The sequence below is a fragment of the Bos mutus genome, chromosome 8, assembly GCF_027580195.1.
Source record: "Bos mutus isolate GX-2022 chromosome 8, NWIPB_WYAK_1.1, whole genome shotgun sequence".
In the NCBI taxonomy this organism is placed as follows: domain Eukaryota; kingdom Metazoa; phylum Chordata; class Mammalia; order Artiodactyla; family Bovidae; genus Bos; species Bos mutus.
The window spans coordinates 51,751,155-51,776,515 of record NC_091624.1 but is presented as its reverse complement, the minus strand read 5'-3'; the positions used below and the strand labels follow the sequence as shown (position 1 = coordinate 51,776,515).

The 25,361-nt window shown below is 39.3% G+C and overlaps 1 protein-coding gene across 16 annotated transcripts in view; it reads right to left on the bottom strand.

Moving 5' to 3' along the window:
* Nucleotides 1-11,627: 11,627 nt before the first annotated feature.
* RNF38 (ring finger protein 38) overlaps nucleotides 11,628-25,361 on the bottom strand; it is a 118,764-nt gene continuing 105,030 nt past the window's right edge. For all 16 annotated transcript variants that reach the window (XM_070375640.1, XM_070375641.1, XM_070375642.1 and 13 more), the window contains 6 exons: nucleotides 23,800-23,961; nucleotides 23,371-23,477; nucleotides 21,983-22,067; nucleotides 16,885-17,006; nucleotides 13,327-13,426; nucleotides 11,628-12,043 (listed from right to left, as the gene is read on the bottom strand). In XM_070375640.1, the coding sequence (XP_070231741.1) occupies nucleotides 11,981-12,043; nucleotides 13,327-13,426; nucleotides 16,885-17,006; nucleotides 21,983-22,067; nucleotides 23,371-23,477; nucleotides 23,800-23,961 (639 nt within the window). In that variant the 3' untranslated portion in view covers nucleotides 11,628-11,980. The remainder of the gene's footprint in view (nucleotides 12,044-13,326; nucleotides 13,427-16,884; nucleotides 17,007-21,982; nucleotides 22,068-23,370; nucleotides 23,478-23,799; nucleotides 23,962-25,361) is intronic.

Sequence of the window (25,361 nt, the reverse complement as noted above, 5' to 3'; positions counted from 1 at the left end):
ATGATCAGTCCAAGTTCGATGTATGAAATAGCGCACTCAAAGTCGGTGCACTGGGACAACCCAGAGGGATGGGATGGGGAGGGGGGTTCGGGATGGGGGACACATGTACACCCATGACTGATTCATGTCAATGTATGGCAAAAACTACCATAATATTGTGAAGTAATTAGCCTCCAATTAAAATCAATAAATTAAAAAAACCAAACAAGTATATGAGAATTGTTTGTTTCATGTCCTCACTAACACATGGTATTGTTAATCTTTTTAATGATAGACATTCTGACAGGTATTATGTTGTGTTTTTAAAAAAACAGCTTTATTGAGATGTAATTCACATACCATAGAAGTCACCCATGGAAACTGTACAATTCAATGGCTTCCAATACATACACAGCATCCATCACAATTTCAGAATACTTTTATTACCCCTAAAAGAAACCCACACTCCTTGGTGGTCACTCCCAACCCTAAGTCAGCTGTAGTCAACCACTAATCTGCTTCTCTTATCTACAGATTTGCCTTTCACATTTCACATAGATGGAATCATACGATCAATTCAGTTCAGTTCAGTTGCTCAGTCGTGTCCGACTCTTTGCAGCCCCATGGACCACAGCACGCCAAGCCTGCCTGTCTATCACAAACTCCCGTAGTTTACCCGAACTCATGTCCATCGAGTGGATGATGCCATCCAACTATCTCATCCTCCTGCCTTCAATCTTTCCCAGCATCAGGTGGCCAAAGTACTGGAGTTTCAGCTTCAACATCAGTCTTTCCAATGAACACTCAGGACTGATCTCCTTTAGGATGCACTGGTTGGACTTCCTTGCCATCCAAGGGACTCTCAAGAGTCTTCTCCAACACCACAGTTCAAAAGCATCAATTCTTCAGCACTCAGCTTCTTTATAGTCCAACTCTCACATCCATACGACTCCTGGAAAAACCACAGCCTTGACTAGACAGACCTTTGTTGGCAAAGTAATGTCTCTGCTTTTGAATATGCTGTCTAGGTTGGTCATAACTTTGCTTCCAAGGAGTATGCATCTTTTAATTTCATGGCTGCAGTCACCATCTTCAGTGATTATGGAGCCAAAAAATAAAAAATAAAGTTAGCCACTGTTTCCCCATCTATTTGCCAGGAAGTGATGGGACTGGATGCCATGATCTTCGTTTTCTGAATGTTGAGCTTTAAGCCAACTTTTTCACTCTCCTCTCTCACTTTCATCAAGAGGCTCTTTAGTTCTTCACTTTCTGCCATAAGAGTGGTGTCATCTGCATATCTGAGGTTATTGATATTTCTCCTGGCAATCTTGTTTCCAGCTTGTGCTTCATCCAGCCCAGCGTTTCTCATGATGTACACTGCATAGAAGTTAAATAAGCAGGGTGACAATATACAGCCTCGACATACTCCTTTCCGATTTGGAATCAGTCTGTTGTTTTACATCCAGTTCTCACTGTTGCTTCCAGACCTGCATACTGATTTCTCAAGAGGCAGGTCAGGTGGTCTGGTATTCCCATCTCTTTCAGAATTTTCCACAGTTTGTGGTGATCCACACAGTCAAAGGCTTTGACATAGTCAATAAGGCAGAAATAGATGTCTTTCTGGAACTCTCTTGCTTTTTTGATGATCCAGCGGATGTTGGCAATTTGATCTCTGGTTCCTCTGCCTTTTCTAAGACCAACTTGAACATCTGGAAGTTCATGTATTGCTGAAGTCTGGCTTGGAGAATTTTGAGCATTACTTTGCTAACGTGTGAGATGAGTGCAATTGTGTGGTAGTTTGAGCATTCTTTGGCATTGCCTTTCTTTGGGATTGGAATGAAAACTGACCTTTTCCAGTCCTGTGGCCACTGCTGAGTTTTCCAAATTTGCTGGCGTATTGAATGCAGCACTTTCACAGCATCATCTTTTAGGATGTGAAATAGCTCAACTGGAATTCCATCACCTCCACTAGCTTTGTAGTGCTGCTTCCTAAGGCCCACTTGCACATTCCAGGATGTCTGGCTCTAGGTGAGTGATCACACCATCGTGATTATCTGGGTCATGAAGATCTTTTTTGTATAGTTCTGTGTATTCTTGCCACCTCTTCTTAATATCTTCTGCTTCTGTTAGGTCCATACCATTTCTGTCCTTTACTGAGTCCATCTTTGCATGAAATGTTCCCTTGGTATCTCTAATTATCTTGAAGAGATGTCTAGTCTTTCCCATTCTATTATTTTCCTCTATTTCTTTGCACTGATGACTCAAAGTGGCTTTCTTCTCCTTCTTATTCTTTGGAACCCTGCATTCAAGTGGATGTATCTTTCCTTCTCTCCTTTGCTTTTTGCTTCTCTTCTTTTCACAGCTATTTGTAAGGCCTCCCCAGACAGCCATTTTGCTTTTTTGCATTTCTTTTCCATGGGATGGTCTTGATCCCTGTCTCCTGTACAATGTCACAAACCTCCATCCATAGTTCATCAGGCACTCTATCAGATCTAGTCCTTTAAATCTATTTGTCACTTCCACTGTATAATCATAAGGGATTTGATTTAGGTCATACCTGAATAGTCTAGTGGTCTTCCCCACTTTCTTCAATTTAAGTCTGAATCTGGCAATAAGGAGTTCATGATCTGAGCCACAGTCAACTCCCGGTCCTGTTTTTGCAGACTGTATAGAGTTTCTCCATCTTTGGCTACAAAGAATATAATCAATCTGATTTCAGTGTTAGCCATCTGGTGTAGGGTTTTCTCTTGTGTTGTTGGAAGAGGGTGTTTGCTATGACCAGTGTGTTCTCTTGGCAAAACTTTATTAGCCTTTTTGCCCTGCTTCATTCCGTATTCCAAGGCCAAATTTGCCTGTTACTCCAGGTGTCTCTTGACTTCCTACTTTTGCATTCTAGTCCCCTATAATGAAAAGGACATCTTTTTTGGGTGTAAGTTCTAAAAGGTCTTGTAGGTCTTCATACAGCCATTCAACTTCAACTTCTTCAGCGTTACTGGTCAGGGCATAGACTTGGATTACCGTGATATTGAATGTTTGCCTTGGAAACAAACAGAGATCATTCTGTCGTTTTTGAGATTGCATCCAAGTACTGCATTTCGGACTCTTTTGTTGACTATGATGGCTACTCCATTTCTTCTAAGGGATTCTTGCCCACAGTAGTAGATATAATGGTCATCTGAGTTAAAGTCACCCACTCCAGTCCATTTTAGCTCACTGATTCCTAGAATGTTGACGTTAACTCTTGCCATCTCCTCTTCGACCACTTCCAATTTGCCTTGATTCATGGACCTAACATTCCAGATTCTTGTGCAATATTGCTTTTTACAGCATTGGACCTTGCTTTTATCACCAGTCCCATCAACAACTGGGTTTTGTTTTCACTTTGGCTCCATCCCTTCATTCTTTCTGGAGTTATTTCTCCACTGATCTCCAGTAGCATATTGGGCACGTACCGAGCCGGGGAGTTCATCTTTGTGTCCTTTTTGCCTTTTCATACTGTTCATGGGATTCTCAAGGCAAGAATATTGAAGTGGTTTCCCATTCCCTTCTCCAGTGGACCACATTGTGTCAGACCTCTCTACCATGACCTGACCATCTTGCTGCTGCTGCTGCTAAGTTGCTTCAGTCGTGGACTCTGTGCGACCCCATGGACTGCAGCCCACCAGGCTTCTCTGTCCATGGGATTCTCCAGGCAAGAACAATGGAGTGGGTTGCCATTTCCTTCTCCAATGCATGAAAGTGGAAAGTGAAAGTGAAGTTGCTCAGTCGTGTCCAACTCTTTGCGACCCCATGAATCGCAGCACGCCAGGCCTCCCTGTCCATCACCAACTCCCAGAGTTCACTCAGACTCACGTCAGGTCATTACAGAGCACCAAATAGAGTTCTCTGTGCTATACAGTAGGTTCTTATTAGTTATTCTTATATAAAAGTAGTGTGTGTGCATATGTCTGGCAATTCATATATACCACTGAAAAGCAGTAAAGTGCTTCCTTTAAGAGAAATGTGGTTGAAAGTTCTTGATTTTTAAAAGGCAGGAGGGATGGTTAAGAGTTTGGGATGGGCATATACACACTTCTGTATTTAAAATGGATAACCAACAAGGACCTACTGTACAGCACATGGAGCTCTGCTCAATGTTCTGTGACAGCCTGGATGGAAGGGGAGTTTGGAGGAGAATGGATGCTTGTATATGTATGGCTGAGTCCCTTCACTGTTTTATCACCTGCAACTATCACAACAGTGTTAATTGGCTATATTCTAATACAAAAGAAAAAGTTTTTTAAAAAGTAAATTTAAAATAAGGAAAGAAAAAATGATACACTGAGGTGGCTAAGATCTATAGTTAGGATGAATCTTCTAACCATGAAATTGGTAAGAAGGAAAAAGAAATTCACGCTAGTTTTGCTGTCACACCTCAAACTGCAAAAGTTGTGGTCATAGTGTGTGATAAATGCTTAGTAAAATTAGAAAAAGCACTAGGTTTTTACAGTTTTAGAGAGAGCAAGAGAGACCACATTCACATAAATTTTATTACAGTATACAGTTGACCTTTGAACAATACAGATTTGAACTGCATGGGTCGATTTATATGTGGGTTTTTAAAAATAAACACTATGCTGCTGCTGCTGCTAAGTCAGTTCAGTCGTGTCTGACTCTGTGCAACCCCATAGACGGCAGCCCACCAGGCTCCCTTGTCCCTGGTATTCTCCAGACAAGAACACGAGTGGGTTGCCATTTCCTTCTCCAATGCATGAAAGTGAAAAGTGAAAGTGAAGTTGCTCAGTCGTGTCCTACTCTTTGTGACCCCATGGACTGCAGCCTACCAGGCTCCTCCGTCCATGGAATTTTCCAGGCAAGAGTACGGGAATGGGGTGACGGTATGGCTCAGTTTCATTGAGTCTGTCAAGGCTGTGGTCCAGGTGATTAGATTGGCTAGTTTTCTGTGATTGTGGCTTCAGTGTCTGCCCTCTGATGCCTTCTCAGTGCCTACTGTCTTACTTGGGTTTCTCTTACCTTGGATGTGGGGTATCTCTTCACGGCTGCTCCAGCAAAGCACAGCCGCTGCTCCTTACCTCGGACGTGGGGTATCTCCTCACTGCCGCCGCTCCTGACCTTGGACATGGGTTATCTCCTCACGGCCATCACTCCTGACCTTGGACATGGAGTATCTTGATATGTGGCCTTTTATCCAGCTTCTTTCATTTACCAGGTTTTCAAGATTCATCAGATTTTGATTCAACAAAGGAGCCATCTTGGATCAAACCACACACCTGGGACGCAGGTTGCCAGGCTTGTTCCTATTACCCTTAAAAAAACAATTGCTAATTTGCTCACTTACCTGATGGTACATTTCACAGTTTACTTGTTTTTGTCATTTTGATAAGAAATTCTGGAATCTTGAGTTCATTCATTTAAACATTCAAACAATTTACTGAGACCGGACAAACCTGGCTTTCCTTAAAGCACCTCCATAGCTGGCTTCTATGCAGAGGAATGGGGACTTCCGTTCAGTTGAAGACACATAAGAGATGCAAGGGAGATGTGAAGACTCATGTGTAGACAGGCAGAGACTTAAGTTCTGTGTCTGCTGCTGCTGCTAAGTCGCTTCAGTCGTGTCCAGCTCTGTGCGACCCCATAGATGGCAGCCCACCAGGCTCCGCCGTCCCTGGGATTCTCCAGGCAAGAACACTGAAGTGGGTTGCCATTTCCTTCTCCAATGTAGGAAAGTGAAAAGTGAAAGTGAAGTTGATCAGTCGTGTCCCGACTCTTCGTGACCCCATGGACTGCAGCCTACCAGGCTCCTCTGTCCATGGGATTTTCCAGGCAAGAGTACTGGAGTGGGGTGCCATTGCCTTCTCCGAGCCAAAGAACTCCAAAGAGACAGAGGCATGGACGGTTCTCACCCAGAGTCTCCAACGAAAAGCAACAATGATTCTGAAATTCTGTTTCAGAAGTTGAGAGATTAAAATTGCTCTCAATCACTGAATTTGTGGTAATCTGTTGAGGCACTCAGAGGAAACAAATACATATAGTACTTGAACTCCTGATTCTGAAGGCTTCCTGGCCTACACATTTGTGCTGTGAACATTCCTTAGGAAGGACTTAGATCTCTCCTTATTTCATGGGAAACAAATTTACTGAACTTGAATTCAATTTTCCATTCTGATTTGCTTCCCTGACTAAAATTTAGCAACTTGGATTAGACAGAGGATCCAAGTTTCCTTTATATATTCTGGAATTAGAGTAAACGCAATCTATGCTCTTCCTTACTGAAATTAAAACATTCTAAGCCTGAATAGCCATAGACAGTGATCCATTTTCTCTTGGCAAGACTGGCCTTGTTTTGGTAATGGAGTTAAGGTTATAGTCTTCTAATTTAGCTGAAGTTCAGTATGAACATATACAAGAGTAAAAGGGGAGAAAAAGAACCAACTAAAACATGTGGATACCACATTGCTTACACTGACTACAGAAATGTCTATTATTACTACCAAAAAGGATGGATAACTTTTCTTCTCGAGGGGATCATCCCAACCCAGGGATCAAACCCAGGTCTCCCGCACGACAGACGCTTTACCGTCTGAGCCACCAGGGAAGTCCAATATAAAACTTACTCTCATCTAAACCTGAAGGTGCTAGGGTAGTGGGAAGAGGGAGCCTGCCTTAGGATCTCTTTACTATTACAGAAGAGTTGTGGGAAGGGGATTCTAACACTGAAAGGGAGGCAGCTGGTGACATTGTCGACTGTATACAATGCAGGGTGCTGGGTGTAGGCTGTAGGTCCTTTTGTTGACCAGCCACTAAACTTTGTTTCCACGTGTAGACCAAGAAATAGAGGTTTGAAGGGAACGTGGGTTCCTTCATCCCGAGTTAATTCTCCTCATCTTTGTAGTGAGGAAACATCTATACTGACCCTACAGCCCATTTCCAAACTGCAAGGTGACATTCAGTATCCCTGGCTGTCACTATGTTCTTTTTTCCCCCTTCAATCTTTCTCATTCCTATAGTTCCTGCCAGTTTGGGAGGCAGAAGAACCACATGAAAAAGGTTAAGAGCATGTGCACTTTAGAGCAATCTTTGTAGGAGTCTACCACACACACTCTGTATGGGTTCAAAGTTTGTTGCTCTTTTAGAATGCCCAATTCTCTGACTGGAAAGTTAATCTTTTAAATAGGTACAAATCTGGAAGGTGCTATAAACAAATGTTTAATTTGGGAATTTACTGACAAACAGGAAATTCTGTTCTTAAATGTTAGCCAGGGAAGCTATATATGATGTTCACAGAAACTAAGTCTGCTTTTTACATATTTATGTATTGATATAGAAATAAATTACATTCAACTATACAAACAGTAAAATATTTCTAATCATACTGTAGTATATTAAGGCATGCAATGAAAACATTGAGAAGTCTAGGGATATCAAAGGTAATGTTTCATTATCATTAACCTGAAGCACACAGAGACCTGAGATACTTGGTAATGACCTGAACAATTTTATCATGTGGTGCAAATCTGACCTTGCAAGTTAACTGTAGTCAGTGGTGTTTAACTGGTACACTTGAGGATTAGTATTAGCAAAGTGTAGTAAGAATAAGACTAAACAGACTTAAGTCTTTTGAAAGGGGGGAATAAATGGGCAAAGACAAAGTCCTGACAAAGAGTAGTCTAAGGACCTCAGTTTACTGTTAACACAAAACCCGTGGAATCCAGTGGCTCTTCAGGCAGTGACTCAGGATCCAGGGCTGCCATCACCACGGCAGAAGAGAGCGCTGCATGGCCTACCCTTATGGCCCCTTGGTCAGAACCAGCCGCATGGGACTCGCTGCCTACAGTAGTAAGTAGGGAGGTGGGAGAGAATGCACAGGTACTGACTGAGCAGCAAATGCCTCGGTAATATAAGACAACAAGTTTTGAGACATTCACAGTTCAAATGCAAACATTCTTTCAAGTATGTTGGAAAACTGAGGGACACAATCAGTGACCCTGATTGGTCACTTTTCTGAATGCTTCTGTCAAGAAGTACTGGAGCCAAAGGACTGCTTCCTGAAAGAGGGAGAATTGGGTTCTATTACTTAGCCTCATTTTTTTCATCCTATTTCCACTTTCAGCATGTAATAATATATAAGTAGATGGCTTTACTCTCTTCCTTTTTTAGTCAAAAGAAAGCAATTCAACAAACATGTATGGAAAATGAGCTCCTCTTTCCGTATTATGTGGACAAGTTAGACATAACATACTATATCTAACGTGAACCAATCTGCCCAACTATCTTTTGTATCTTATGGTTGACACAAATAGAAAGAACTCCAGGCACCCACTTAATGTAACTTTACTGTTCAATGAGCTCATACCATGTACATGTGCCTACACTCGAGCTATCTTCTTGGCCTTTTTGAAGATATAAGTATCTGCCACACGAGTTATAAAGCAAGTTGGTTTTATGTTTCTAAGTTGTTTACACAAACACAGAAACAAAATCTGAATTACTGCCTCAAAGTTAAGTTTGGCTGCTCGGAGCTCAAGAGCTCTATTTTCCTGCTGGAAGTCCCCTACATCCCTCCCTCCAAACACACATGACCCCTACCCTTCCCTACCTAACACAGTAACACCAAACACAACCCAATGTTTTAAGTGTACATCATACATTTATTACCAACAACCCTCTCAACTCCAAAATTGGGCACAGGGATTAAAAATAAAAATTCATTGCACTACTTAGTAAAGCATTACTAGTAACTTTCATAAAAAATGTACAAACTTTGTTAAAAATTTATCAAGCCTTCAAATGATTTGGTTACAGATATTTATAATACGTACATTTAAAACTATATGTTAACTGATACAATGGAGTATGATTTGAGGAAATGACTCAGCAAATGATTCCAAAATACACCCCTGTGAGCTTTCCATAATCTGAAACAAACAGCAAAATGAGGTAACCAAATGTACCAACAGGGGGAAAATAGCTTTCTAATAAAGGCCTAAAGATATCTGTGAAAAATATTCTCGTAAGTGAGTTGGTAGATCTCATTTAAAATATTATAAGAGGCCCAAATATAAGAATCTTAACAAATCACATTTCAGAGAGTGTATAAAATCTAAATAGGCTTTCACATTTTCTAGATTTTGCTTGAAAAAATTCAGGACAGAAAATCCTAATGAGATCTTGATACCTGGAGGCCTTGTTTTTTGTTTTTGTTTTTCTTTTTGGGGAAGAGGGGGTGCTAAAAACCAACAAAGGTGGTATTTCATGCAAAGGAAAACAAAAAAACACAGCAGAGTTAAGGTGGTAAAGCCAATATTGTTTTAGGAGGAAAGGGGAAGAAGGCAAGAAACCAACATCTGCCTGCTATCTGGTGCATCACCTAAGGAGTCAACAGCTGGGTACAAATCAACTGTTCTTTCTCTTCTGCTAGCCACACGGTTGCTAAATGTGGCTAGGTTGAGCTGGTTTGGAACACATGCATGTACGCTCCTAACATACACTAACTACTTAATAAGCAAATCTGCACACATCTCTAAGAGCCCCATGCGAAGAAAAGACATTCCCAAAGAGAGATCAGCCACAAGAGTGCAACAATTCTGGATTTTACCAAAATAGACCCTGCTGCCTCCTAAATTGCCAACGGCCTCTCAAAAATTTAATGGAAAAGGGGTAGTATGACAAGAATTCATCATCCCAGAGAGGGAAGAAAGAGCTACTTTTCCTAGTCATTAGTACAGTGTGCCTTGTTAATTAAGTATCTATATAAATTAGAAAAAGTGCTTTACTTGCATGCTTCAATAAAATGAATACTGAGTGTAGTAATGTTATGTTAGATCTGTACAGATATAAATTTTTTGCAGCTATATAAAAGAGTCTATGTATAAGATGGGCTTTTGCCATTTTAAACATGATTTTTTTAATTAAAAAAAATAAAGATTAAACTATACGTGATTTGTAATGTAGTTGATTATTACGCCAGTAATTTTGGTCTTTAACACACTTTATTCATTAGGAACAGGTAGGGAATACTCTAATGATTTAAAAGTAACATGTGCATTTCACCAGTTTAGATGTATTTCTGATGCACTGACAAATACAGGGGCAAACAAAGTATGCAAAATCCTACTTGTAGGACTAGATAGAGGCAACAGTGTCTGGAAAAGGGCAAAATTGTGCTTCTGTGTGAATTGACTTTACTGAACTCTAAGCTGTGATAAGCTTATAGTCTTCAAGGGAAGGCAAGTAGCATGGCAGTAACAAGTAGTTAACACTGTCTGAGTAGAAAACGGACACAGCCAAACGAAAGCTGAGGTTGGCAGCAAGTCATCACAGTCCTGACTGGAGAACTGCAGCTTGTGCCACTGCAACCAGAAGAAGGACAGCAACTGCACGAAGAGGCAGACAATGGTGAAGACACTAGAAGAATGAGAGGGGAATTCAAACACTGCTAGAAAAATGACTTGAAACGATCTGAATTATGCTCAAGGAACCTATTAAAAAAACAAAGAAATCCACACAGCTATGTATTCTTTTCAGAGCAACTAAATGCAGGTCAATTCCTGTTTTACAGCATTATTTTTTATACAAAAATCAAATCTTCATTTATACTGCAAGTATTCTGGACACCTGTTATATTAATTTTTTTCTCATTCAACAAAAAAGAAAAGTGATAAAACATCAAAGCACACCAGGTCTAAGGAACTCGAGCCGTCACAGCACTTGATCCTGGAAATGAGGATTTCAATGAGAAGCACGTTTACTGAGGGGAGAAGAACTAGACAACTTTCAAAATTGGAGCTTGGCAGAACAGAAACATAGTCTTCTTAAAACAATTTTGCTGCCTGTGGGAGCTTGAACAAATAACATATCAGAAGTCAAGCTGAGTTAACAGATTTTTTTCTGGTGGAATTAGAAGAGGTGAGACTTCATGGGACCAGTGGTATTCTTAGAAATATATTACTCAAATATCTTCAGAATAGACTACAAACCTAAACATTAAAAGAAAAAAAAAAAAAATCACAAGCACGTCTGGCTAAGAAGCTTACTGAAAATGTAAAGGAAAACCAAGAGAGTATCAACATTCAAATCACTGATTGAAATGCTAATATTGCTAACTGATGATGTATGATATTGCACCTTCTTTTTGGAAACAGCAAGTTGGAGATTTAAAAATTTCTTTTTCACGACAAAAATCAAAATTTCAGGTTCATGGAGTGAGAATCTATTACACTTTTTCCTTAAGTGACCCAGTTGGGACCACCAACGAAGAGAAGGTGACAGCTGCCTGAAGCAAAGGAAGAAGGCTTTTCTCATTCCATTCACTGGGAGGGAAGGGGATGGAGTATTCAATGCTTATCGTTGATGCACCCTTAGCAATCAGTGTGCAACAGCAAACACAAGGGGGAAACCAGTGTACAGTACTAGTGCTGTTTAAATAACACACCAGATTATACATTGCAGCATAATTAAAACTACACACACATTCTTGGTACATGCTGGTATATAGGATCTCATACACACGTTAGCTACCATGCCCTCACACGAGTAGTTTCACACATTCTCTCTCTCACACACACAGATACATTTACCATCAACAGTCATACGCTGCACTCATTGCCACTCACAGTTTCTGAAGGCTCTATATAAGGTAGATTGCTATATCATCTGGAGCTACCACTTTTAATGAAAGCACATGCTAAAAGATCACGTCCACTGTAATCTTGCAGCAACACTCGGAATGATCACACAAAAACCAGGGAATGTTAGTGCACACACAAAATTAAGCTAAAGAAAAAGTCTTTGGAGTTCCAATCACACGGTTAGTATAACAATCCCATAATTGTGAAGACTAATTGTAAGCTTTTATAGTTGATTAAGTCACACAGTGCAAAGAAAGGTCCATTGACCCTTTTGGTAAAGGGAGGGCTGGAAGCCACACAGATTAAGTTCAATGGATAGTCCGTATATACATGTGATGAGGAACACCCAAACTAAATTTGTGCTCTTAGGTTGGTCATTCTGAATCCCGATGCACTTCTGAAGCATCAGCTCGGCAGATTGGGCAAGTACGATTTGCCTAAAAACAAAAGAGAGAGCACTTGTCTGAATTTTGACTTACACTGTGAAACATATTAAAAGAAACAGAACTATTTTTACTTTCTACATAGTTTTTACATTCTCTGTTCCTTTAAGAAAGTATAATCATTTAATCTCTTAAAAATACTCCACAAACTTCTAAAACAATAGCCTATGAATAATTCTTTATTTGGTTTGTTTTAACATAGACAAGACTATCCATCACCACTTCAGCCAAATGTAATAACTGGCTTAAAATTAAAACTCCATCTCAACAAATGGCATTACCATTAGTTGTGCTGCTAAAATCAGAAACATAAGCAACACCTGCTCTCTTATGTTCTACAAAGCATTTTTTATCAAATGCTCTCATTTCTATATTATGATAGCTCTCGAGTCAAGTACTCTTTTCATCCAGCTTCTACTATTTGTTCTTCATCTTGCCCAGTACATCCTTATTTCATCAACCTCCTCTATTACCTTCTTCAAGGAGTGGCCGTGATCTTTCTAAAACATGCTTTCAGGATCCAGTCCAAACTCTCGCACACTTCACAGTGACTTCACAAAAAGCTGACTCCTGGTTTTACCTCTGAATCCCCTTCTTGCTACTCTCCCTCACACTCTAGCCATCAGCCACACAGAACACATGCTTTTCTGGTCATCCTGTTCTCACATGTCAGGGCTATGCATATATAATAAGTTCCGTTTTCTAAAAAGCTTAGATTCTTTACCTTTAGGATTCAGTTTGGACAAAACTGGGTACCCTTAATCTGTGCTCATATGGAAGACTGATTCTATTTTAACTTATCTGTCTTCCTCTCCAATTTTCAAGTTATCTAAGCCAGTATTATCATCCCCTACTCAGAATAATCTAAAACAAACCAACCCTAAAGTTAACTTAAATTATTTTACTGTATCACATTTTCATCCTACTATTAAAAAAAATTTGGGGGGCTACACCCCACAGCATGTGTTTAGCTCTCCAACCAGGGATTGATCCTGTGACCCCTGCACTGGAAGGCAGTCCTTAACCCTGGACTGCCAGTGAAGTCCCTTTATCCTACTATTAAAAAAGAAGAAGAAAATAAGAAGTCCCTGAAATAATTTCACCCTGGCATACTATCAGAATTTGTGTCTTTGGAATTTTCCCTCCCATATACACAAAGGAGAAAATGGTCAGAATTATGAAAGCTGTGTTTCAATTTAATCAACCTCCACCAAACCATGGACTATGGTCAGTAATAGAAAATTCAATGTCATTCTCTTCAGATGCCATCACTTTACCTTAAGCCATTTGTCGACACACTTGGCATGGAACTCATGGTTACAGGGTAAAACTCTAAGTAGCTGCCTTGACTCAAAATCACACATGCATACTACACACCTGAAATAAACCAGAAAGATTGTTTAACCATAAAACCAAGTAGTTTCTATTTTGTTACAACTATCGAAACCATAAAGCCATTTACTATCTCACTTATCAAAGTACCATGTAAATTTTAAAACTAAAATAATCTATCAAATACCCTTAAAAAAGCATGATGTTAAGACATTTAGTAAGAGTGCTTTGTTTTGCTTAGTGAGAGATCAACAAGAAAATTTCTGGTTTAACATCCAAGCCAGCCTTAATACTGAAGATGCTATTATATTCAACAGTGTTGAAACAGCTGGACATTCATATGCAAAAGAATGTAGTTGGACTCCTACCTCACACAATATATGAAATTAACTAAAAAATGAAAAACCTAAATATAAGAGCAAAAAACTATTAAACTCTTAAAGAAAATACAAGTGTAGATCTTCATGACCTTGGAATAGGCAGTTCAGTTCAGTTCAGTCAGTCGTGTCCAACTCTTTGTGACCTCATGGACTGCAGCATACCAGGTCTCCCTGTCCATCACCAACTCCCAGAGTTTACTCAAACTCATGCCCATTGAGTCGGTGATGCCATCCAACCATCTTATCTTCTGTGGACCCCTTCTCCTCCTGCCTTCAATCTTTCGCAGATCAGGGTCTTTTCAAATGAGTCAGTTCTTCACATCAGCTGGCTATAGTATTAGAGTTTCAGCTTCAGCATCAGTTCTTCCAATGAATATTCAGGACTGATTTCCTTTAGGATGGACTAGCTGGATCTCCTTGCTGTCCAAGGGACTCTAAAGAGTCTTCTCCAACACCACAGTTCAAAAGCATCACTTCTTCGGTGCTCAGCCTTCTTTATGGTCAACTTTGACACCCATACATGACTCCTGGAAAAACCATAGCCTTGACTAGACGGACCTTTGTTGGCAAAGTAATGTCTCTGCTTTTTAATAAGCTTTCTAGGTTGGTCATAACTTTTCTTCCAAGGAGCGAGCGTCTTTTAATTTCATGGCTGCAGTCACCATCTGCAGTGATTTTGGAGGCCCCCAAATAAAGTCCCTTACTGTTTCCACTGTTTACCCATCTATTTGCCATGAAATGATGGGACCAGATACCATGGTCTTCATTTTCTGAATGTTGAGCTTTAAGCCAACTTTTTCACTCTCCTCTTTCACTTTCATCAAGAGGCTTTTTAAGTTCTTCTTCACTTTCTGCCGTAAGGGTGGTGTCATCAGCATATCTGGGGTTATTGATATTTCTCCTGGCAATCTTGATTCCAGCTTGTGCTTCATCCAGCCCAGCGTTTCTCAAGATGTACTCTGCAGAGAAGTTAAATAAGCAGGGTGACAATATACAGCTTTGACATACTCCTTTCCTGATTTGGAATCAGTCTGTTGTTCCATGTCCAGTTCTAACTGCTGCTTCCTGACCTGCATACAGACTTATCAAGAGACAGGTCAGGTGGTCTGGTAGTCTCATCTCTTGAAGAATTTTCCACAGTTTGTTGTGATCCACACAGTCAAAGGCTTTCGTGTAGTCAATAAAGCAGAAGTAAATGGTTTTCTGGAACTCTCTTGCTTTTTTCAATGATCCAACGGATGTTGGCGATTTGATCTCTCGTTCCTCTGCCTTTTTTAAATCCAGCTTGAACATCTGGAAGTTCACGGTTCATGTACTGTTGAAGCCTGGCTTGGAGAATTTTGAGCATTACTTTACTAGCACGTGAGATGAATGCAATTGTGCGGTAGTTTGAGCATTCTTTGGCATTGCCTTTCTTTGGCATTGGAATGAAAACTGACCTTTTCCAGTCCTGTGGCCACTACTGAGTTTTCCAAATTTGTTGGCATATTGAGTGCAGCACTTTCACACCATCTTCTTTTAAGATTTGAAATAGCTCAATTGGAATTCCATCACCTCCACTAGCTTTGTTCGTAGCGATGCTTCCTAAGGCCCACTTGACTTCACATTCCAGGATGTCTGGCTCTAGGTCAGGGATCACACCACTGTGATTATCTGGGTCGTGAAGATCGTTTTTGTACAGCTCTTCTGTGTATTCTTGCCACCTCTTCTTAATATCTTCTGCTTCTGTTAGGTCCCTACCATTTCTGTCCTTTATTGAGCCCATCTTTGCATGAAATTTTCCCTTGGTATCTCTAATTTTCTTGACACGATCTCTAGTCTTCCCCATTCTATTGTTTTCCTCTATTTCTTTGCATTGGTCACTGAGGAAGGCTTTCTTATCTCTCCTTGCTATTCTTTGGAACTCTGCATTCAAATAGGCAATGGTTTCTTAAGCATGATATCAAAAGCGTAAGAAACAACAACCAAAAAAGGCAGATAAATTGAACTTTATCCTTTAAAATAAAGGGGGGTACTAAAGATGCTTTATAAATCTAAAGTGAAAAGACAACTAACTCATAGAATTAAAGATATTTTTGAAAATCATGTGTCTTACAAGGACCTATATATATAAAATATAAATAACTCCTACAACTCAATAAAAGCAACCCAATTAAAAAACAAAGAATGCGAATACACATTTCTCCAAAGAAGATACATAAATGGCCAGTAAGCATAGTAAGAGCTCAACATCACTAGCCCAGCTGGAAAATGAAATCCAAAACCTCAAGAGATAACACTTCATTCCCACTAGGGCTGCTAGAATCAAAAGACAGACAATAACAAGCACTGGTGAGGATGGGGAGAAAAGGAAACTTCTGTACACTGCTGGTGAGAATGTAAAATGGTGTGGCCCATTAGGAATGAAATGATACAAGCTACAATATGGTGGTCCTTGAGAACATTATGCTAAATCAAGGAAGCCAGACCCAAAAGACCCCATGTTATATTGGTTCCATTTACATGAAATGTCCAGAACAGGCCAATCTATGGAGATAAAAGTAAATTAGTGGGGGCCTGAGTCAGGGCTTTGGAGGGTTGGGGAGCAATGGGGAGTGGCTATTAATTGATAAGGTATTTCTACTGGGGGTGATGAAAATGATATTAATTTGACTGTGATGATGGTTGCAAAACTCTTATTAATATACTTAAAAACCACTGGATTGTACACTTTAAATGTGAACTATATCTCAGTAGAGTTGCTATTAAGAAAGATGCTATAATAAGCAGAATCTTTAGGTAAACCCCTCAAATTTTACAGGTATGAGACTTTTCGATTTAATATAAAACATTCTAGAGTTAAAAACCGTAAGATTTCTAGGCTCATAAAAATCCAGAACAGCACTGTCTAGAACCTTCTTAGGTGACAGAAATGCCATATACCTCTATCTTTTGATACAGCATCACTGGCTAGTGCAACTAAGAATTTTAACTTTAACAGCTATCTTATTGGACAGCACAAGCCTAGACTATGAAAACGGTCATTACTTACCTTCATCAAGTTATCTTTGACTTTCAAACTTTTATTTCATGAAGGTGGAAAAGTAAATTTAATACAGAAAGATGTCAGAAAAATGTACTTACAAAGTCTGTTCTGACTGGTGGTTGTTAGGATTGAACCGGTAAGAAGGAAGTTGTTCAATATCTGCTTTAGTCAGTCCTCGAGGCTTGGCCTCTCCCAGTCGCTCTGCTAGGTTTAACAGGGCCTATAGAGGGAAAGAAAGATGTATCTGCATATCCTTCTCTGAATTTTATATTCCAACATATATATTTTTTAAAATTAGCTTTATTATGGAAAAATTTTAAATATATACTAAAGTAGAAAAATAGTATAAAGAAATTACTTCCATATGCCCATTACCCATGCTGAACAGTTCATGGCTAATTTTATTTCATTTTTTCACTGTCCACTCCTACATCCACATTATTTTGAAAGAAACCTAAAACATGGTATTTCACTGGTAAGATAGTTCTGCTTTTCTGTTTAAGGCAGTCCGTCAGCCTCAGCATTTTGGACACTTGAGGCTTGGGTAAAGTTTTGTTGTAGGGGGTTGTCCTATGCACTGCACAATGTTTAGCAGTAACCCTGGTCTCTACAACATCTGCAATGGCTCAGCACTGAAGAATCTGCCTGCAATGCAGGAGCCGCAGATTCAAATCCCTGGATGTGGAAGATCCCCTGGAGAAGGGAATGGCAATCCACTCCAGTATTCTTGCCTGGAGAATCCCACGGACTGAGGAGCCTGGCAAGGAGGATCGAAAAGAGTCAGATATGACTGAAGCAACTTAGCCCATGTGCGTTGGTCTATACAAAAGTTATCTCCAGACTTTGCTAAATACCTTTTAAGGGATAAAACTATCCCCAGGTTGAGAACCACCAGCACTTTAAAAACTAAAAGATTATTTAAAATGTAACAACAGAACATTACACTCTCCAAACTAGTAATTCCTTAATGTTAAATATCTTTGATTGTTTCAATTATTTTCAATACTCTTTGAAATAGTTCGTTCAAATTAGGATCCAAATAAACCATGTTACCACTGCCTGATGTCTCAAGTATGTATTTTTACTCTTCTATTTGTTAAAGAAACCAAGTCAACCGCCTGTAGAAGTTCCCAGTCTGAATTTTGCTGACTGAACCTCCCCACACCGATTCCTGTGGTTTAATACATTCCCTGTCCCCTCTCAGTTCAGTTCAGTTCAGTCGCTCAGTCGTGTCCGACTCTTTGCGACCCCATGAATCACAGCATGCCAGGCCTCCCTGTCCATCACCAACTCCCGGAGTTCACTCAGACTCACGTCCATCGAATCAGTGATGCCATCCAGCCATCTCATCCTCTGTCGTCCCCTTCTTCTCCTGCCCCCAATCCCTCCCAGCATCAGAGTCTTTTCCAATGAGTCAACTCTTCGCATGAGGTGGCCAAAGTACTGGAGTTTCAGCTTTAGCATCATTCCTTCCAAAGAAATCCCAGGGCTGATCTCCCCCTTCAGAATGGACTGGTTGGATCTCCTTGCAGTCCAAGGGACTCTCAAGAGTTTCTCTAGCACCACAGTTCAAAAGCATCAATTCTTCGGCGCTCAGCCTTCTTCACAGTCCAACTCTCACATCCATACATGACCACAGGAAAAACCACAGCTTTGACTAGATGAACCTTTGTTGGCAAAGTAATGTCTCTGCTTTTGAATATGCTATCTAGGTTGGTCATAACCTTCCTTCCAAGGAGTAAGCATCTTTTAATTTCATGGCTGCAGTCATCATCTACAGTGATTTTGGAGTCCAAAAAAATAAAGTCTGACACTTTTCCACTGTTTCCCCATCTATTTCCCATGAAGTGATGGGACCAGACGCCATGATCTTCGTTTTCTGAATGTTGAGCTTTAAGCCAACTTTTTCATTCTCCACTTTCACTTTCATCAAGAGGCTTTTTAGTTCCTCTTCACTTTCTGCCGTAAGGGTGGTGTCATCTGCATATCTGAGGTTATTGATATTTCTCCCTGCAATCTTGATTCTAGCTTGTGTTTCTTCCAGTCCAGTGTTTCTCATGATGTACTCTGCATAGAAGTTAAATAAGCAGGGTGACAATATACAGCCTTGACGAACTCCTTTTCCTATTTGGAACCAGTCTGTTGTTCCATGTCCAGTTCTAACTGTTGCTTCCTGTCCTGCATATAGGTTTCTCAAGAGGCAGATCAAGTAGTCTCTACTTCCTATAATTTGGAAGGTTTTACTATTTCCATCATACTGCTCAGCATGTCTTGTTTTTATGTTAGCACTGATGGAACACTGCCTAGGATCCATTAATTCATTAAAAATTGTAATATTCTATTATTCTTTATTTATTAGATAAAATGCTTTTTATATTGATCAACTGCCTCATATCAAACTATACTTAGTTGCATAATTTATATGAAATTGGAAGGATAAGACCAACAAATTTATTTTCTATTGTTTTTTTTTTGAAGTATCACTCATGAACTCATGGATTTTAACTCAGGTGGTAAGTTTCAACACATTGTAGCTATTATATTTATTGATTTTACCCTGCTGCTGCTGCTGCTAAGTCGCTTCAGTCGTTTCCGACTCTGTGTGACCCCACAGACGGCAGCCCACCAGGCTCCACCATCCCTGGGATTCTCCAGGCAGGAACACTGGAGCAGGTTGCCACCAATGCATGAAGGTGAAAAGTGAAAGTGAAGTCGCTCAGTCCTGTCCGACTCTTCTCGACCCCATGGACTGCAGCCTACCAGGCTCCTCCGTCCATGGGATTTTCCAGGCAAGAGTACTGGAGTGGGGTGCCATTGCCTTCTCCGTGATTTTACCCTAGTCCCTCCATTTTCCTGGTTTTCCATAGTTCTAACTGTTCGTTTGCTTTCTACAATCAGGCAGCCATGTACAGGTCGCTTGCCCCCCACCCCCTTTTTTAAGGCTACCACTGGTTAAGAGAATAGGTAACAAAGAAACATTGATGGACAACGAGAGGAATAAGTTTAACTTTCCACAGACTCAATAATCAATGCTGTGGTAACTGTTGCTACTTCTGGTACAGCCTTACTTGGAGAAATGGGTCACCTAAAAGACTCTTTCCCCATTCCCCATGCATGCCCCCAGTGTCTCTAAATGCTAAATAGATGGTAACTTGTTAAATTTTATCAATGCTGACTATAATTAGCTATAAAATTTATGATACAGGTGATATATCTTTTATACCTCTATTTTATATTCTATAGGATACTTAGGTCAACTAATACAATTTATTGACTACTATATTAAGGCCTTATTGGATGGAGAGTAAAATGATATTGAGCCCTTAACAAATCTACATGATCAGAAGGCAAGACAACTGAAGGCAGGACATAATAATTATGCATAGTTGTATAACACCTATGAGGGCAAAAAGGAGAAAGACTCATACAGACCTGGGAATAGACCAGAACTGCCTTTCACAGAGGCAGCATTAGTTGGGTCTTGAAAGACAGCCATGTGTAAGAAGTGGGCAAAGTTCTTAAGAAGAACCAAGGGAAGTAAAGGCACTGAAGCAAGGATGTACAGGAGAGACTCAAAAAATGATGAGTACTCTGGAATAGGGAGTACTGGAGGCATGCACACTATGATAAAACCACAAATAGCAAATACTTTCTTGACTGGATTAAAGTACAATTTTGCAGAAGATTAAACATGTCAACCCCAAATATAATTTAGAAAGAGACTCTAACGCCAAACACAAAATATTTTTCTTTTACTGGGATGGTATCACTATTTTTACCACTGATATGTATATGATCTGTTTAACAGAGAGCTGTCTTGCTTTCAGCAATATGACTTATGATAATTTTAGTACAAAATGCCTAAAGGATAACCAACTCCTTTTCTTACTACTCTGTTCAAAACTAGCATAAACAGTGTAGAAACATAAAATTATTATAGCCCATTTCTCAAGAGATCTGAGACTGGAATCCAAAGGACACTGCAATATGACTGTACACACAGAAAGTAACATAACAGCATTTTAAAAATGACAAAAGAATACAGCATTTGGCCTGATTTCTTCCACATGCATTAAAAAGGGGGGAGGGATGCTGTAAGACTATGTGTGTCTTTCCTCTCTGTACCCAGATTCCATTTACCTAAAAACAAATAACAAAAAACCTGTTCCAATATTTATGTTGTATAGAGACTAAGTGAGGCTGGGGTAAGCAGCAGCCAGCCAGCAGTACCAAAACAAAGTCAGTCATTCACATTCAACATTTCCAAATCCAAATATGTCTCCCAACCCTTTAACTGTCCATTCTACTCCAAACCTCAAATAATACAGCAATGTCAACATCATCTAAATTAAGTGGTATTATCTATTTGCCCTGACATCTTGGAGGCAGCCCTCCTCACAAGCTATTGCAGTCCTTTTGCAGAGCATCTTCTCTTGGAACCCTCCCCACTCACAACCCTGACACTACCATAAACCATTCAATGATCAAATCCTATTGATTCTAGTTTTAAAATGTCTGTCAAAGTGTATTCTTTTCTACTTCAAGTTTTCATAGTTCAGAACTTGCGTGGTTTTATAATTTACTGTCTGGTAAAAATTGGTTACCCTGCCACCAACTCTGAACCACTTCATCTATTTCTTCATGCTACTAATTCTGACTCTTTAAGATAGCAATCTGATCGATAAACACCAAAATATTTAGTGGTTCGTTCCTCCCACAATATTCAAAATTATGTTCATTCTGTACCAGGGCAAGCACAGGGCACTCAAATACAACCAGTTGAGTTTTTCAATCAAATCTCCAGGTTCTCCTCTCAATTTAGCTAGATATTATGTTCTTCCTCAAGAATATCCAGCATTTCCCTGCCTCAATCTTAGGCATGAAAAAGCTTTCCCATCCCTCAGGAACTGACTCTTCACACTTCTGCGGCCACAAAATGTTTTCAGAATATCCGATCTTAATTCATCATTTTCTCATTTACATTCTCTCACAGGAAGTGTATGTAATTCTAATAGAGAACACCAGTCTATCTTGTTATCATAACTATGTGGCACATGTTGAAATAATTTTTGATATATCTGTATCTTGAAATATACAATGGATTTACCTAGTGTTTAATTAGATGAATGAGTTGAGTAGTACAGTATTTTTATGCATACAAAGTTCCCCAAATCAACTCACAGTTCATCTACTAACCTCGTAATTTTCTACTTCTCCATCTTCCACATCCAATTCAAAGCTGAAAGTTGGGCCCACTGCAGGTGGCACTGGAAGCATTGATCTGCAGTGAAAATAACCAACACAAGGATTGATACATTAATGCATTGTATCAGTGAACAGGATGAGAAGAACATGGCCAGTGCTACAGGGATAAAGAATGAATGTTGATCAGTGACAACCCTTTAAAGAAACTGATTTTACTAGCAATAAACAATTAAAAACTGACATTAAAAGAATATCATTTGCAACAGCATAAAAAAACATGAAATATTACAGATGAATTTAACAAAACATGTGCAAGACCTGTAAAATAAAAACTGTAAAAATACTGCTAGGATAAATTTGAAAAGGTAATAGACAGAGAAATATACCATATAAGTAGGTCAGAAGATTCAATATTGTTAAAGATGTCAATTCTTTTCCAAAACTCATCTATGGATTTCACATAATCCCTACCTCACGTAATCCCTACCAAATTCCAGCTTTTTTAAAGTAGAAACTGATTTGCTGATTTTAAAATTTATATGGACATGCAAAAGACTTTAAATAAAATCAGTTTAAGAACAAAATTAGGAGATTTATAGTATCTGATTTTAAGATAATAAAGCTACAATTTTTAAAATAGTATGATATAGGCACATAGCCGTCTGGTATAAAAACAACATTCCCTAGCCTTTCTAGAAGTACTTACAGACATGGGTCTAGATTCTAACCAACAGGAGTTATACATGTCGGCAGGAATCATACATGCAACTTCTAGTAATTATCCTTGAGAGGAAGCAGGTAGGCAGAGAGATTCAGTTTCATTTTTGCTAGCTAGAATGTGGATGTGACGGCCAGAGCCTGAGAAGTCATCTTATAACATGCAGAGGAAACCATAAAATTTTGAGGATGGTAGACCCATTCTTCAGAGTTATGGAGTTAACAGACCATGTCTGAATCACCTAATTCTAGACTTCACTGCACGAGAAAGATAAAAAGAACTATGATGTTTAACCTATGGGTGTTTCTGTTACAAATCTAATCCTAGCAGAGTATTTCTAAGGCACAGATATAACTTTTCTCTCTCGCTTCCCTTGAGAGAAGTGGCAGCATTAAATGCTAGATAACCATGGAAGGTGGCGAGTGACGCCTGCTGTGAAAGAGGCAACCCATTTAAGCTTCTCTACCTAACTTCTGGTGTACCCCTGCCCCACTTCTCCCCTGTCCTTGCTCTTCTCTTTCAGCCTTAAATGGTCCCCCACCCCAACCTCTTAACATCAAATAAAAACAAGTATCTAAGACATATAAAATTGTTCATAAAGGGAAGAGTATCTCAAGGGTGTCAAAATTCAGAACTCAATAAAGAATAAGACAGAACTTACAACACATATGGTAGTAAGCTGGGATGGTAAGGGGGTGGTGGTATGGGCTGCTGGGATCGGTATCTACTGCGTCCTGTGAGCCTCCGAGGCATAAATGGAGGATAAGGCTGTAGAGAAAAAATGTTAAGACAATTTAACATCATTCCACATCCACAACTTTTTAAGGTGTTAAATAAAGTCTCTTCTTTTTTAAAAACCTAGAAAGTTATTTATTGTTCAAGGGTATTTAGTATTTCTTAAATGTTAACAAAGGTGCAGCAACTAGTTTAAAACAAGAATACTCTTAGGTGTGCTTCTAAACACAATTTTCCAACTGACTGCAAGAATACATTTAAAATTCGAAACATGTAGAATTATACTGAAGCAGAACTCAAAACAAGTTAGTTACCAAAGCGAGCAATAAATTAATAACAACGAATGAAAACTTACTACTCCATACGAAACCTCCTGATGCAAAGGATCATGTGTTAGGAACTGCAAAGGAGCTGATGGAGGTAATGTCGGGGGATGGGCAGATGGAGGGTAAGTAAAACCTCCCACAGGAAGATGTTCTCCTAAGAGTTCCACTTCGTTTTCTATCCTTTGCAGAGGCTGAGGGGGGGAAAAAGCAAACTAATATACTTCCAGTGTTTAGACAGATAGACTGTGCTTTATAACAAAATTCAAAAAACCCAAAGATATCTTTTGGGTCATGCATTTCCTGATGTTCACATCAATCTAAATTCATACATGTGGACATACAGCCTACAGTAATACTGCCTTTAACTGAATTTCAATAAGAAGATCTCTCAAGCATGTTATTACACATTTCCACTATTCACTAAATGATACATATCTTTCACTATTTGAACTTTCCCTTAAAAATGATATAAAGAAAGACAAAAAGTCATGTAGTAAGCCAGTTACACCAAAGTTGAAGTTACTTAAGTCATGGCACACTGAACTACATCAATTTCAGACACAACCTTTTAACAGACGAAATCAAAGATGGTGTATACTGTAAATGAGAACTAGGGCTAAATAGTATAGAACACAGCAGGCAGTTATTTTATAGTAGAAAGCTTACGGGCTTTGGCATTAGACAAACTCTTGGTGCTGTAAATAATGAGCCCTGTGGTTCTTATAGAAATTACTTAATCTGAACCTTAATACTGTCATCTGTAGAACTGACATGTTCACAGCCTACTTCCGAAGTGTGATTTGAACACCAAGACAATGTTCAGAAAGCACACAGTGCTTTGCAAAGCACATAGCCTATGTTGCCCCCTCCCCAATCTTTTATAAAAAAATAGCTTGAGATAAAATTCACATACTATAAAATTCACCCTGCTAAGGGGTACAATTCAGTGGATTTTAGTATATTCACAAGAGTTGTACAATCATCACCACTGTCTAATTTCCCTCAGACATTCCCAAGTTCTAGACAACTGCTAATGTACTTTATATTTCTATACACTTATTTTGGACATCTCATATATATGGAATCACACAGGATGTGGCCCTTGTATCTGGCTTCTTTCACTTAGCATGGTTTCAAGGTTCATCCATCTTGTAGTCTGTATATTAGTACTTTGTTCTTTTTGGAGTTGAATAATCATCTACTGGATACATATACCATGCCTTGTTTATCCACTCATCAGTTAATGGACATCTGGAATGTTTCCACTTATGGCTATTAGGAATAATGTTGCTATGAACATCTGTGTACACATTCTGGGGCTGATGCTTTCAATCTGATCTCTTGGGAACAAATGTTAGTCTAACTTCTTCCCACAGTTAAGAGAACAGCAACACATTATTCAAATACAAGTAACTGCTAACAGTTACTGTGGAAAGTTATGTATGCTTGTATGATGGCTAAATTTAGTTTTAACCTTGAATTCCCAGGTACTGGAAGCTTCCTAAGGAACATCCTGGCATGAATCCTGTTCTGATTCTAATAAAAGATTTTCTTGTGGGAGTAGTTTCAACTTTTCAGATTAGCCAAACTT